At 35.5% G+C, this 15,054-nt stretch overlaps 2 protein-coding genes across 3 annotated transcripts in view; one reads left to right on the forward strand and one right to left on the reverse strand.

Annotated features, from left to right (window-relative positions):
- Window positions 1–1,005, forward strand: part of fam98b (family with sequence similarity 98 member B) — an 8,931-nt gene extending 7,926 nt beyond the window's left edge. Inside the window, exon 8 of the mRNA XM_053633638.1 lies at window positions 1–1,005. This exon is cut by the window's left edge and continues 105 nt beyond it. Coding sequence (XP_053489613.1) covers window positions 1–282 — 282 coding nt within the window. The 3' untranslated portion in view covers window positions 283–1,005.
- A 1,187-nt stretch (window positions 1,006–2,192) lies between these two features.
- Window positions 2,193–15,054, reverse strand: LOC128613099 (gamma-aminobutyric acid receptor subunit rho-1). 2 transcript variants are annotated; one of them, XM_053633663.1, is made up of 12 exons: window positions 14,925–15,054; window positions 14,644–14,799; window positions 14,240–14,290; window positions 11,487–11,537; window positions 10,926–11,032; window positions 9,814–9,881; window positions 8,420–8,643; window positions 7,439–7,521; window positions 5,410–5,550; window positions 5,169–5,321; window positions 4,427–4,623; window positions 2,193–4,049 (listed from the first exon to the last, which is right to left on the reverse strand). In XM_053633663.1, exons 2-12 carry the CDS (start codon window positions 14,757–14,759, stop codon window positions 3,753–3,755), a joined length of 1,488 nt encoding a protein of 495 aa, XP_053489638.1. In that variant the 5' UTR covers window positions 14,760–14,799; window positions 14,925–15,054; the 3' UTR covers window positions 2,193–3,752. The 2 variants fall into 2 exon arrangements, with proteins under 2 accessions (XP_053489638.1, XP_053489639.1); XM_053633664.1 differs by lacking the exon at window positions 14,240–14,290 and having other exon boundaries at window positions 14,644–15,054.

Below are 15,054 nucleotides of genomic sequence, written 5' to 3' on the forward strand. Positions count from 1 at the left end.
GGTGGATACAGAGGTGGTGGATATGGAGGAGGTGGAGGACGTGGTGGTGGTGGCGGATATGGAGGAGGTGGCGGATATGGAGGAGGTGGACATAGAGGTGGATATGGAGGAGGTGGACATGGGGGTGGGTATGGGGGAGGCGGACATGGGGGTGGGTATGGGGGAGGCGGACATAGAAGTGGTGGACACGGAAGCAGTGGACAAGGTGGATGGGGCCGAGATGGAGGTGGAGGACGAAACCAAGGGGGAAGGGGTGGTAAGGGGGGTTATTATCAGCGTTAGCGTTATTCACGTTGTATTAGAAGCACAGTATTACAGTATTGAAATGAAAGATTTAAATGTGTTAAGTTGCATTTTTTTTTTTTAATTATCTTGAAATTGTGCTCAGAGACTGAATCAGGAATCATAAACATATTTAAATCACTCAGATATGATGCATTGACTTGGTTGCAGGGGCAAGTAGTTCATAGAGGAAAGGTAATGATCTACCATGCTTTTTTTTTTTTAATTTTTTTTACATGGTTTTGAAAAAAGGAACAATGCGGAACATGCCTGTAGTACTATAGTGTTAGCTTTCAGGTGCACATTCACTTTTTAAATCACCTTTTGTATTATTTGTGTGGACTTTTTATTTTGTTTGGTAACCAGATTTGTGTGATGAATCCTAGGGATTAGCATTCTATTATAGTAGATTAGAATAATAAAGACATGACAGCAGTAACAGTGTAACACTTCCTCAAAATAAAGCTGCTATAATCTGGCACCTCTGGAAGTGACTTTTTTTTGTATACATGAATGGTGCTGCTGCCTTTTTATTTTACATTACTATTAAGTTTATTCAGTGGTATGAATTATTTCTCATGTATCCGAAATACACTACTGGCAACGAAAAATGTGATTGTAATTAAAAGTGAGGATATGAACCCCTGCATATCAGATACTGCACTGTCAAGAAACAACTTCAGCAGAAAATCAAATGAATAAACCTTTATGTTGTTTGCTTTACTTTGTATTGTTTTGGTTTACTTTTAAGAATGAAAATGTGGCCCAAAGTCTGCTGGTTTTGGAAGAAGATTTATATGGACAAGCAATCAAAATAATCAGTAGTTTTATCTTTTATTTCATACGTGCAAGGGCTCCAACAAAACCGTCTCTAGCAGGTACGAGTATGACACCACTGACTGCTCTCAATTAGTTCAACTCAAACTGTTAAAATACTGTCTGAATGCCCTGTCTTTATGATTATGGCATCAAATGTCAGATTTAAAGAGTGCGGTGAGCAGCAAAATTATATATGCATTTATTTTATGCAAGTGTCAAGAAACGCTTCTTTATGTACAGTATTTGGAGATCTAAAGAGCAGGTCCTAACAGAAAAATCATGATCATCCGGGTTCACTTCCGAGTCGGAGGTAAGAGTATTCTTTGAATTATTATACATTATATGAACTTCCAATGTAATACCATCAACATCATTAATGCTGATATCCATGATGCCTAAAGCATGGGCAGTATAAAGACTAATATTCTTCCACTAATCTGAGAACCTTTTTAACTCAAATGTGAAGCAGAGAAAACAAGCTGCTAGGTAAGTCCGCTAAAATAAAGACAATAGGCAATAATTGAATGTTTTCAGCAGTTGTTCACAGTAAAAGGCAGTAAATGTTTTTGTCTTATTTCATGATGTATTTCATATTTGCAATGGTCTTTAGTCATTGTGAAAATTATAGCCTACATTGAGATATGATCAATGGGATGTATAAGTAATAATGCATATATTGCATAATGCATATTTTTAATTGAGGCATAACAGTGCTGCCAATAACAAATTACTTTTACCATTTCAGTGGGAGCCTCTCTCATTTATACAAAATTTGTGTTGGTCCTTTCTTTATTTTTACAAAACAGGTTTAACATGACTTTTGGTAAAACCTAAAAGACTAGTTTGTTATCTTAAAGTAGAAAGTGAAATTATAAAGTGCTCATTTTGAGTAATAGCCCAGATTTGTTGTTGATCATTCACTGGGACCATCCACTGTTACAGTAATGTCCATATCTCCTGATTACTGAGTTATCTCCATGTGGACAGCAGTGGCTCAGTGGTTAATGTTCTGTGTTGTTCAGATTCCTGCTATACGTTCTGTATGGAGGAATCATAAATTAAAGCATTCATAGCTTAATGGTTTTATCTGCAGTATGTACAAGTTTATTGCATTTCTCATAAATCATGTCAGTATTCACAATTAGTGTAAACATCACAGCAATTTGAATCAGTTAATTTTTTGTGTGAGAGCAACCATTTTTAACCAAAGAAATGATTTTAAAAAATAATAATAAGACAACACACAAGAAATATATCCTAAATTTGCAACAATAAACTGATCTCAAGTGGGAAAAATTTTGGTTAAATTATTCCACCTGACCAGCCCGTGACATTTTGCTCGGTACAGAATAATAACAAAATGGCTAAATGCACAAATAACAAGCTACTTTTTCATATTTATATTCAGTATAAAATCATGCAAACTACTTAACTTACTTCAATTTAGAAACAGTTATGCTAGACCCCACAAAACGGTATTTCAGCAAAATTAAGTCTTGTATGAATTCACATTTGCCAAGACCACCAATTCATGTTATTTACACAAACATTAACTGAGCATATTTAAAAGTCCTTCCAGCTCCAACAATTTAAAGAATTTACAGTGGTGCATACATCAAAACATGCTGTGTTCAGTGTTCATGATATTAACATGTATTGTTGACAACCTCGTGGCCTTTCAGGCTTTCTTTCTGTTTCTGAACTGTCTGGCAATCAGAAATAAACCACGAAACTTTAACCTTTGTTGAACATGGTGTTGATAGTGTTTGAATTGGAAGATAAATTTAAGCTGCAGTGGATTAAGAATCTAAAGCATTCAAAGGAATATTAGAAGAAATATATAATTAAATACAATGAATGTGATGTCTACATGAATGTAATGTTTTCTATACCCAGTCCATTGTCTTTAGATATTCTGTAATCTACAGCAGCAGTTCTCAAAATGGACCCCAGGGGAACAAATTATTATTTTTTTTAATTATCATTATTTAGGTACAGTGGAGAAAATCACATTATCATTAATTACTGAGTTCTTATAGTTATTAGCCTCTTTGACTGGTAACTATAATTGAATGGGTTTAATCCAAACTTCAATAACTGAGAAACACGTAGTCTATAACAATACCTGGATGCAATGTGTTCTGTTAGTGGACAGTTCTGTGAATCTATTTAAATACAGTACAATTATATTTTGTCTATTTATTAATGTTCATAAAATCAATATGTACTGATGAAGTATATGGAATTATTTGTATAGTTAAAGGGGTCCCGGGCTATAAAATGTTTAAGAACTCCTGATCGTCATTATCTGGAAATTATTATGCTTACAGGTTTGGGTGTTTTCAACAGTTTTCTTGAAATTCTCATACAAAGGTTGCCTACAGCACCATAAACCAAATGAATTAAAGAACTAAAAATACTTTGTCAAAATGTTGCTTTTTAACATCCTTATTTAAAAGTTATTTCATAACTGTTGTAAAATTCCAATAAGAAAACTGCATTTTGAAAAAAGTGCATATGGATTAAATGCTACCTTTTTCATCCCTGTTGTTATCTTCTTGTTCTTCTTGTGAACTTTCATTGCACCTCCACAACGTCTATCCCAGCCTTTGATAGTTCAGACCACTCCAGTGCTGTAGCTCACCGGTGTGTTAGGAGTAGATGGACCAGTAGATGATGTTGAAGAGGGTGTATGCTCCAGGAAAAATCACCCTTGAGTACTTGTCTATGGCGTGAGTGTCTATCCAGATGTTGACGTAGCTTCTTAAGCTCCTCACGTGACTGGTGGTCTGATTGTCTGCTAATGTGAACTGAGCGAAGATCCTCTCTTGTCTCACTTCGTTGTCTGGCATCCCATAGTTCCCTGTTGTGCTTTGATCCACGTCACTATAGGCAGTAGTCACCATCATGTGCTCGTTTGGGTGTGCTATACCACATGTGCAGGGTAACTAAAGAGTCAGAGCATTAACAGGATGAACAGTAATTGGTAAGTGGAGTCAAATCAAAACCTTTTAATTATAAGAGCATCTTTGACTACGTTTACATGCACATCAAATTCCATTTAAAGTCTATATTCGGGTTGCAGACATATTCCGAACACGATGTTTATATGCGTACAGGCATTGGAAAATTCCTGTACACATGCTTGTTATAAGTATGCCTGAGTTGCTATTCCTAAATACCTAGCCTACAGCTAAGCATCTGTTAGCACCCACAATTCCTTGTGGACTGAGCATGCACATATATCTCCTTTCAGTGGATTTTCTGAATAAGGTGTTTACATGCAACAGATTTCAGATATATTCCAGGGTTGGGAAACACTCACTTGCTCTCGGAGCTTCCTCTCTGTGCGCTCCTGCACGGTGGTCAGGTAGTTGACAGCTGCATACTCAATAACAGAGAGGAACACGAACACAAAGCTGACCCACAGGTAGATGTCCACTGCTTTGATGTAGGACACACGTGGCATGGAGGCATTGACACCAGTGATGATAGTGGACATTGTAAGAACTGTAGTGATACCTGATTAACAGTCAACAGCCATGTGAGGGCAGAATGATCTTACACATCTTTTTTTTTAACCTATAGTATAGATGTGATAGATTTCTCACAGAAAAAAATGTAAACAGCCTCAAATGAAGAAACTAACCCAATCCACTTTGTGGTAATACAATATATCATTAATGTATGTCTGGAACCATTAAAATTTGCAACATTAAAGCAGCAGTACATAACATTTAGGTATTTGGAAAGTCTGTACTGATGGCTGCAACTGACAAGTCAATACACACTCATGATGAATGTAGTTGTTCAAGTAAAGTTTCAAAATTGTCTGTCAGGATTTTTTTTTTTTTTTTTGATTTTCAGTACAAATACATATTGTTGTAGTGTATTTTTCCCCAGTTAATTCAATAATGCTACTTCTTTTTTAAATAATAATAAAAAAAAGTTACATAATGAGCATCAATAAATACTCCAAATGAAAACCATTTTTGGAAAAGCATATGAGTAAGCTGTTTTACTGTACACTGTTAGGTTTAGGTAGGAACATGACTTTGTGAACTAACCTAAAGGTACTCGAGCAGGCACGGCCCTGCGATCGATCCAGAACGACACCCAGGACAACATGACCATGAGCGTGGCAGGGAAATATGTCTGCAGCAGAAAGAAGAAGATGTGGCGCCGGAGGGTGAAGTGGATGTACAGCCTATTGTACCAGCCTGTAAAAAAAAAAAAAAAAGTTTAGTAACATAGTGGGTGACAGTTTTTAAAGTAGTATTGTATTAGTAACACAATATGATGGATTACCCGTGCTGCTGTAGAAAGCCAGCTTTGTAGTTGTGTGAAACTTTTGGATGAGAAACTGGGACAGAGAGATCCTGTCATCTGTGTTTAATGACTCATTCCCTTTCTTCCAGTACAACATGAGGTCATCATCAGTGTATGCATCTACAATGGTAATACAGCATATTTTGCAATACATGACAGTCATTCTATAGAAGATTTCTCGGTCACTACTTTTCTTGGCTTTTTTGATTTGCTTGTCCAGTGAGTTGCCAGTTTATTAGGTACACATATCTAGTAGCATATAGCATGAATAATAGGCTTGCTGCAAGTTGCTCTTTCCACCTCATCCCAAAGGTATTTGATAAAGTTGAGATTCAGGTACTGTGCAGACCACTGTAGCAATGACAACTTGTTGAGTTCATTTCATTAATGGTACATACAATACCATGCTGGAAGTGTGGATGATCTGTAGGCATGAAAATACTGTACTTGTAAATATGTAAAGATTATTGAGATTACTGAAGCTGTACCACTTAAAAACCATGAAGATGGCTTTGGACTGCAATTGATATGAACAGTTTTGCTATGATGGCTAGGACTACTATTGCTATGATAACTTTAGGACTGCAATTGCCACAAACAGTTTTGCACTGAAGTCTCCATCAGTGAACAACTGATAACATCAAAATAAACTTCATGTGAAAATTATAATCCATTTCCTGGTTACACAATTGCATATTTTGACCATGTAGTACACAGTTATAAAATAATTATTTATAATTGCACTATCCGGTGTCACCCAGGTGAGGATGGATTCCCTTTTAAGTCTGGTTCCTCTCAAGGTTTCTTTCTCATATCGTCTCAGGGAGTTTTTCCTTGCCACTGTCGCCTCTGGCTTGCTCATTAGGGGTACATTTATACATTTATAATGTATATCCTGAATTTATATCTTTCTGTAAATCTGCTTTGTGACAGTGTACATTGTTAAAAGCGCTGTACAAATAAAATTGAACTGAACTTGATCAGCAATAATGTTTTGATACTCTGTCATTTAGATATTTTTCAGTGTGTATCATAGGAATTGATGTGTGGCAGTAAAATATTCCCCACACCATCAATGCCACTGGCTTGCACTCACACATGGATGATCTCATGGACTCATGTTCCACAAAATATTGAGCCCTTCAGCAGCATGATTGAACTGTAAGCTTCTTTAAACTGTAAGGTTCCTTTGGTCAATGCTAGCAACAATGGCACCTGATATAGTCTTATATATATATATATATATATATATATATATATATATATATATATATATATATATATATATATAGATAGATAGATAGATAGATAGATAGATAGATATAGATATAGATATAGATATATAGATATATATACTGTAGCATATTCAAGACAAATAATTGATGGCCCTTAACATGACATTCTACAGCATTCTACAGATGAGTGTTGAATTTGGATGTGGTTTCCCCAGTTGTAGCCAGTCTGTGAGATGCTAGAATTGGCAATCCTGCTGAAAAATCTATCTTAGTCTGTGCAGCCACCATCTGCCAAAATACAGGCCAAGCTTGTCAAGCTGATAGACCATCTTTTATAGGTGGTAGGTTATTTTCCTATTTTCCTAGGTTATTTTTATAGGTGGTAGGTTACACTAAATTGATCAACAAATGTTAGAGATTTTCTAATTGCTCTACTGTTGTGTTATTACAATGAAGCATTTCTAACAATAATTCATTAATTATTTTTCTTTCTACCAGTATTTACCAGCTGGCAAATATATTCTATCAGTTTGACCAGCTGGTAGATGGTCACACTAACCTGGATTTTGTTAGTGCCTAGTGATACATTCAAAGTCACTGGTTCAGACCATTGTAGTGCTCAATCAGGCAATGTATTAATTGTTTAAATGTTATAGTATGTTCACCAGTCAAAACTGATAGTTGTAATGCAGTGCTTTCAGAGAAACCTATAAGTTGTCTATATAATATTTCACAGTAATAATTTAAAAAAAAAAAAAATCAAATCTACATACAGCTCTCTATCTCGAGTGAGCAGGTTTGTGTGTCCAGGGGGAAACGACTGAGGTCCATATTGCACATGGCAGTGACTGTTACTCTGCAAAACACAATGACATAATAATTTAATCCCATTACCTTGACAGTTTCATCCAATTAATATGGTACAGTCTTGCAAAAGTTTTCTGGTGGTTATATTCATCTTAATATTCACTATTACCCACAGTGTCATCTTATGATTAGTAAACAATTTACAATGCTTTTAGAGAATACACTGTTGAATATCAAACACACTAAATGTCTCTCTGTGTTTGCTGATATATATATATATAAAGTTATTTTTTTAATTGTGTTCACATTTCCATCCTATGAATGGGGTACTACATGTTAGCATGAAATTAATTACATTTAGTTTAGTTTGTAATATCAGCTAGATTGTTGTGCCTATTCATAGTATTTAGTTTTATTAATTTAATAATCCATGTGAGAGGCATATGGAAGATATAAATGTGTAGTGTTTCTCATGATTACCACATTATGCAGGCCATGTGTCCTCTTTGCTGCAGGCTTTAAGCAACTAACTGAAATCCCGAAATGTCACATAAGTGTAGTATACCCCTAGGTTACACTAAACTGAGTGTGAACATGAGGAGAGGAGAGGAAAGGCAATCGCTTAGAGATGCTGTCCCTTGCAGCATGATCTGAGGTCCATGAGTTCAATATTGAGTGGAATGTTCTAAATTTAACTAAAAGTGGTGTATTGTGGACGGCAGTAGCCTGGAGGCAGGAACATTTGGACATAGTTGTTTGCTCTCCAGCTGATCCCTTCCTCCTGCTGCTCTGCCCTGAGCAAGGCAAAAAACCTCAAAACTGCCACAGCAACTCTCTATGCTGGCTAATATAAATCGAAACAAACTTTGTCAAAAAAAAGACATTCGTTATGATATTAATAATAATAATAATAATAATAATACATTTGTCTTAGATATGTTTTGTACCGTAGACTGTAGAGCACGTTTCCGTCAGGATAAACCCGCAGCATCACGTTGTCCGTGGTAGTGTCGTGGATGAAAGATCTTTTCGAGTGAACAAAGAACATGTCAGGCACCCAAATCTTCTTCACCAGCCTACTGTCAAAGGTCATGCTCTGGTTGTTGGTGCTTGGAAAGGATAGGCGCTCGTCCTTCCAATAATGTCTCAGATAAAGAGTCATAGTAAAGTCCTGGAACATAAAAATACGGCTTTCTGCACCACAGTTTGGTGATTTGGGATTTGAGATACAACTTACATGTATGACATCTAATTACATTCATCACATTTACATACAATAATTTTTTACATTATGCCACTCTGGTAAATGATTTGACTAATTGAACCACTCATAAACAAGGATTTTTAAATGCTTATACCATTTTCGAATGTATATTTTCTTCCATGCTGCACACTTATTATGTCTGTCCAACTTTTCCTGTAGACTATAGTCTCATGAAAGTAGAGACCATTCTATAGGTCTGTATGATGCAGGTTTCTATGAGCATATACAGTACTGAGAAATCACTGCAGTTTTACTAATGTCAATCATCTGTTTATCTGCTTTTGGTGGAGCTTTTCATTACAAATTCAGTTAAAGTAAGGGTAACACTTTAGAATACGGATCCATTATTAATGATTAACTACACAGGAAGAAATTAATAATGCAATATTAGCTTTCTAGTAACTACTATTAACTAACAAGAAACTCTGATTAACGAATTAGTAAGTAATAGCACACAGATGAATGCGGTAGTTCACTATTAGCTAATCAATAATTATTTCTTTCATGCCTCCCAGAGAACTACTAAGAAACTATTAATAACTACTATTTATTTCATGCATCCCAGAGAAATTCGGTTACTGCACACAATCTTGGGGTAACCACGGACAATCAACTGTCCCTAACTTGTGATATTTTTGACAGGTTTAGCTGAGAACATAATGATTTACTGTAAGTCAAGACTCGAGACTCAAGATGTAAACCAACACTGAAATTTCCACATCTTTCTGAGTAGTTTATTAGCATATTCATGTATATTCATAGGTCCTGGCATTTATATGAGTGTTAAGATGTGTGGAGAAGTGTGGAGATGCTCCTATGTGATTTTAGTTGTTTTTTGTAAATTAGAATCAACAATGGTTATGGTTCGCTTGAGAGTATTTTAAGTGGCACTTTGGAAGTCATGTTTAATTGTCCATGTTTTATGTCCTTGTCTGCAGGTAAATGAATCAAAAAGCAAAACAAATCACACCCAGATTACCCCAGCTACTACCAAACAAGTACAGAAGCTTACCGTATGTCTGCCATGTCAATTTCACGCACTCGTATAACTAATTTAATTTATAGATAAATACATACCATATCAACCTCAGAGATAGTGTCAAGGCTCTCAACCTGAACATCTACCCCGACTGGTATAGGCGGTCCTGCAAATGCATAATTATAGTAAATAAGCACAGCAAGGATTACATTCTCTCTTTCAGAGGTTCCATTATTCATTATAATATATTTTAATATATTTGTATTCACTCCAGGCTTATAAATGTTACACACTTGACTAAAAGGGTTTCATCAATCCATGAGTATTTGATGATGCTAGTTTTTAGCTCGAAATAATTTCCCACAATAAAAAAAAAACTATATTTAGGTTACAATGGATCAAAGTTCCCACATCTGACTAGGCCTCTGTTTTGCCTTCACTAGGTAATTTTAAAGCCGTCATCAGCTGTCGTTACATAGCAGTTGCAAAACCTGGCAAAGCAGATCATTTACAGTGTGAAGAGAAGATGACTGTCACTGTCCTCTTCACATTAAGCACATGTAGCTTGTATTTTCTGAACATCATTAATGTCACTGCCATTTATGATCATTGTTGTGTTGATCCTGGTATGATATATTTTTTTTAGATTATGTTAACATCTTACAGTTTCTGCTTTCATTGCAAAATACTGAGCGTGTCTATGCATACAAAGGTTTTATAATCCTGTTTGCCATGACATCACACTAAATCCCTGTAAACTGACCATTCAACCACAAACAAATCATGCAGTCATGTTCAGCTTGAGCATATTCAAATATTACCACAGGATATTGGCCTTGTATTAGTGTATTCATTCTGTCAGAGTCTGGTCATGTGACCTAACACAGCAGCTCTCCTTGAGGATTAAGCAGGTTAGCGTGATCATTTAGTTTCACATTCTCAGACAATAGTCACTGCTATGAGTTCTCCAGATACATCTTGTTGAAATTTCATTGGTAATTTGCTTGCATGTTTGCAGATATTTCACATGAATGCATGGTAGTTACCTTCTACATGCAGTACAGTATGTACCTGGAATTTGAACCTGAGTCCCCTTAGTAGGTCTTAGCTCTGTTTTTATTTATTTGTATTGCCTACTTACACTAATCATGATGTATTTGACATAGAATTCAGAAAAAGATATTAGCTGATAAGAATATTGGAGACTTACCTCCAAATGCTGGTCTCATTGTAAAGTCATGGTCCTCTATCCTTAATAATTGTTCCGATTTTGTCACAGGAGATTTTGTTAGATCCGGACTTCTTCTGAAGATTGGACTGTTTCAGTGATTACAGGTAATTTAATAATTCTTAATTTAGCTAAATTAAATCAGCAATTTACAATTATATCAATAAATGAAATGATGCAGAGTACTGTACATTTAATCAGTATGTATTTCATTAAGCTAAAATCTTGTTTACCGTTAAAAGTATTCTTCTGCAACCACAGCTTAACAATTAACATTAAACATAACAGTTCTTCCCTTAAATGCTTAGCGATTTTGGTGTGGAAGCAATAGCAATCGATGTGACAGATGTGAAACTCTCCCCTAGATATTTATGTCTACATAAATTGAATGACTCACTATGATAACACTGATAAAACTGTAAAGTTCTAATACAGATCATGTTTGGTTTAAACAAAAAAATAAATAATTCAGGCAGCTCTGTTTCTAGCTAGATTGATACACTGGAAGTGCAACTTAAATAAAATGAAGCAAAATCTTCAGACCTGCCAGACTTGTGAGTTCCTCCGTCTACCACTTCTAGCTCCCTCCGGGATCTACACAAGAAGAATCGGGTCACATTGTTTCAAAAACACATTGATAACACATTGTAAAATATGACTGTGCATGCTGTTAGAGGAAAATAATAAATTATGAAGTTTATTTTCCAGTAACAGCACATCCTGAAGAGTTTAATTATACCTTTATCTCTTATACCTTTTTTTTAATTCATTAAAGAACCACCTATAATACTTTTTTTTAATTCATATTTAATTACATATAATGTTGTATCCACAAAACAATTTCCTGTTATCACTTAAGTTATAAATAGTCATTCTCTCAGCAGCCTCTTTCTTGAACTTAATAAGTCATATAAGTAGCTTGTCATTTTACAGACATACTGCAAAGACCTCTGTCATGAAAACTTTCCCATGTCAGAAAACTTAAATGAACAGCTCTACCTCTGATTGTCACAAAGTGCTGACACTAGAGATTCCTTCCAAAAATTCTAAGTAAACACCCTCACAGAAAACGTTACCATATCAATGATTACACGTTTTATATATATATATATATATATATATATATATATATATATATATATATATATATATATATTTACATAAAGTATCCACTTTACAAGTCCTTGTGTAATTTGTTAACTATATACAATTGATCATGTATTAGTATGAGCACTGTAATATAAACCTGTGATTTGCTGTGTAGCCTGAACTACTGTCAGAGATGCTGTTACAGAAAATTCATTAACACTTTCTGACCAATCATAATCAGGAATTCAACAGCACTATGGTATAAGTACTAATAAACCACAGCAGATTTAACTGCAATGCCTTCTTGACAGTTTGTTATGCTAAATACTGCTGCTCAAGGATTTCCCAGTACTGGGAAGATTTTTAACTTTTTTTTATTATTATTATTTTTTAAAACCCATTTTAGCTTTTTTGTTCTTTATCCATCTTTATGACACAGAAGTTATTGCACTGTTATTTGAACATCACATATGAATATGATGTTTATGCACAGTAAGCCTTGCATGCGTAATATTAAATAGGTCACAGTAAATGAATTTGAATGCCTAAAATAGATTACTGAAGGAACAAAAGCAAAACGTGTACTGTCTCACAGACTATCAGGCAGCAGAATGCCAAGGTGTAAAATGATATTTGATATAATCTGTCATGACGAAGGCAGGGTGTTGCTGTTTGAGAGAAAGTGAGAGTGCTGTGGTAACCGCTGCTTTCCCATTCTGTGTCACTCAGCAGCTGGTTACTAATCCTCTTGACTCAGAGGTCTGTCCAATCCACTCCTGCCTACATCAGTGAACAAATCTGCAGGTCTACTCACTTCAGGGTGTGCACTGACTTATACACAAGGGTGCACATTTTTAATTATGTCTTTACCTGGAATACTCAGTTTGAAATAAATCTGCATATACCTTTTTTATTTTATATATACCTTTTTAAAGTTATATAAGCTGTATATATAAGGCTAACTATTTTCAACAAGCTGAGTCAAAGTGAATCATATAGCTCAGCCTGAAGTGTGCTTTAGATGCATGGGTCTGAGAGTATTACTATTAAGATATCTACCACGTATAACACTTTATATATCAATATATACTGCATATGACAATTTCCATGTTAAAATTGACAAGAAAGGTGAAGTAAATGATGAAATTCTACAAGTCAGTTAAATATTGTTGCAATCATGTTTAGCCATGATAAAGAGTAAACTAATGTGTGTAATTTGTGGAACAAAAATTTTCTTTCTGGATATTGCAATTTACAGCCCTGTCAGAATTTAGTTGTCTTGGTCATACTCCAGGACACCATACTATGCCATTATATTGTTTGTACACTGAAAAATCTTAACAAGTGAAAATATTTTGACTATAGATAAATGTATCTAATATTTCTCATTAGGAGATTAAGATAAAGCAAATATAAGATTATTAAGCCTTTTTATAGACATTTGTCACTCCTTTCAAGCTTGATAATTTATGCTTCTATAACCCTCTAATCATAAACATACAATAAGAAATATTAGATATGTTGAACTATATTCAAGGTTGTTGTTTTTTTTTGCACTTTAGAAGATGAGTATCCAATCCAGCCTTCTCTTTTAGTGTCCTATGTCAAGTGTTTTAATGCATTACATTGTAGGCAGTATGTATCAGGTTTCTGAATGCTTTCCATAGAGACAAATTCCCACTTCAAGTCATTAACTTGGTTGTTTGGAGCAATTAAATATTAACACATTACAAAAAAATCAACCCATAACAGTTCATGAACATTCATTCATCTTTAGTAAACACTTGAAGCAGATTACAGTGGTTCTGGCGCCTATCCCAGGAACACTGGACCAACCCATCACAGGGTATCTAGGGGCAATTTGAACAAAACCACTCCATCTACCCGCATGTTTTTAGGTGATAGTAAGAAAACAGAGAACCCATAGGAAATCCAGGCAAAACCTGGGGAGAACATGCACTGAAAGACAGTAACCTGAGCCTGAGCTCAGAGACCATGGACCTGAGATGGAAAAACTACCCACTCTGATGTTCTATCAATCATATTTCTATCAAACTTGCTTTGTAAAAACAAACAAAAAATGTATTATCAAAATTGCTTTCCATATTTTTGGTTGCTCCCTTTAATTGTTTCAGTTTAACATAAAATTTAAGCAAACTGAATCTAGCCAAGCCCTGCGATGGACTGGCACTCTGTCCAGGGTGTACCCCGCCTTGTGCCTGATACTCCCTGGGATAGGCTCCAGGTTCCCCATGACCCTGAAAAGGAGTAAGCGGTAGAAGATGGATGGATGTATGGATGAATCTAGCCAATATAATATCCTTTATAAAATGGAGAAGGCTAAAGTACAAGACAAACTATGAACTAAATATGAATGTTGTGTCAGATGTCAGTACAATTGCCAATTTCAAAACAATAAAATCTCACTTTAACACTTAACATCTAGATTATAGGAAACATTTTTTTACATTTTATACAATGGACACTAAACCAGTCATTAAAGTTACTGCAAACAAAAAAGAGACTTTCATACACACACACACACACACACACACACACACACACACTCTCACCCACACAGAGAATTTTACTGAGCAAACGGCCTCTTTACCTGCTTTGCTTGTAGGCCTCGGGTTTATAACCCCTCTGGTAGACTGACTTCCCAGCAGCACCCATTAAACAGATAGAGATCAGCACAATTACAGCATCTATCTGCATAGTGCACATAGTCCTCCAATCACATCCAGTCAGATTCTACACACAGGTCCTGAACACACAGCCAAGAACATTCTCTTTTAGCATAGGAGCCAAGGAAGAACACACAGCTCAGCCCTCACTGTAAACACCACTCAGTTCTTAATCTCCCCACTGGGAAAAGCAATTTGCACTAACCCATAAATCCCTGAGCGTCAGATGGCACAGATTTGATCCCTCCAGTAGTGGATGTGTTGCGCTTACTCTGCACCGCCCCGAACCAATTCTCCTAATGATCCAGTGTTCTGCATTTAACAGTGAGGTCAGT

The sequence above is a fragment of the Ictalurus furcatus genome, chromosome 9 (genome assembly GCF_023375685.1).
Source record: "Ictalurus furcatus strain D&B chromosome 9, Billie_1.0, whole genome shotgun sequence".
NCBI lineage: Eukaryota > Metazoa > Chordata > Actinopteri > Siluriformes > Ictaluridae > Ictalurus > Ictalurus furcatus.

Excerpts from the sequence above, each read along its gene's own strand:
- LOC128613099 (XM_053633663.1), bottom strand. The coding sequence starts at position 14,759 with ATGTGCACTATGCAGATAGATGCTGTAATTGTGCTGATCTCTATCTGT. Across the intron at positions 14,291-14,643 it reads GAGGCCTACAAGCAAAGCAG|GGTCATGGGGAACCTGGAGC; the intron begins GTAAAGAGGCCG and ends ACTCCTTTTCAG. Across the intron at positions 9,882-10,925 it reads AATGAGACCAGCATTTGGAG|GACCGCCTATACCAGTCGGG; the intron begins GTAAGTCTCCAA and ends ATGCATTTGCAG.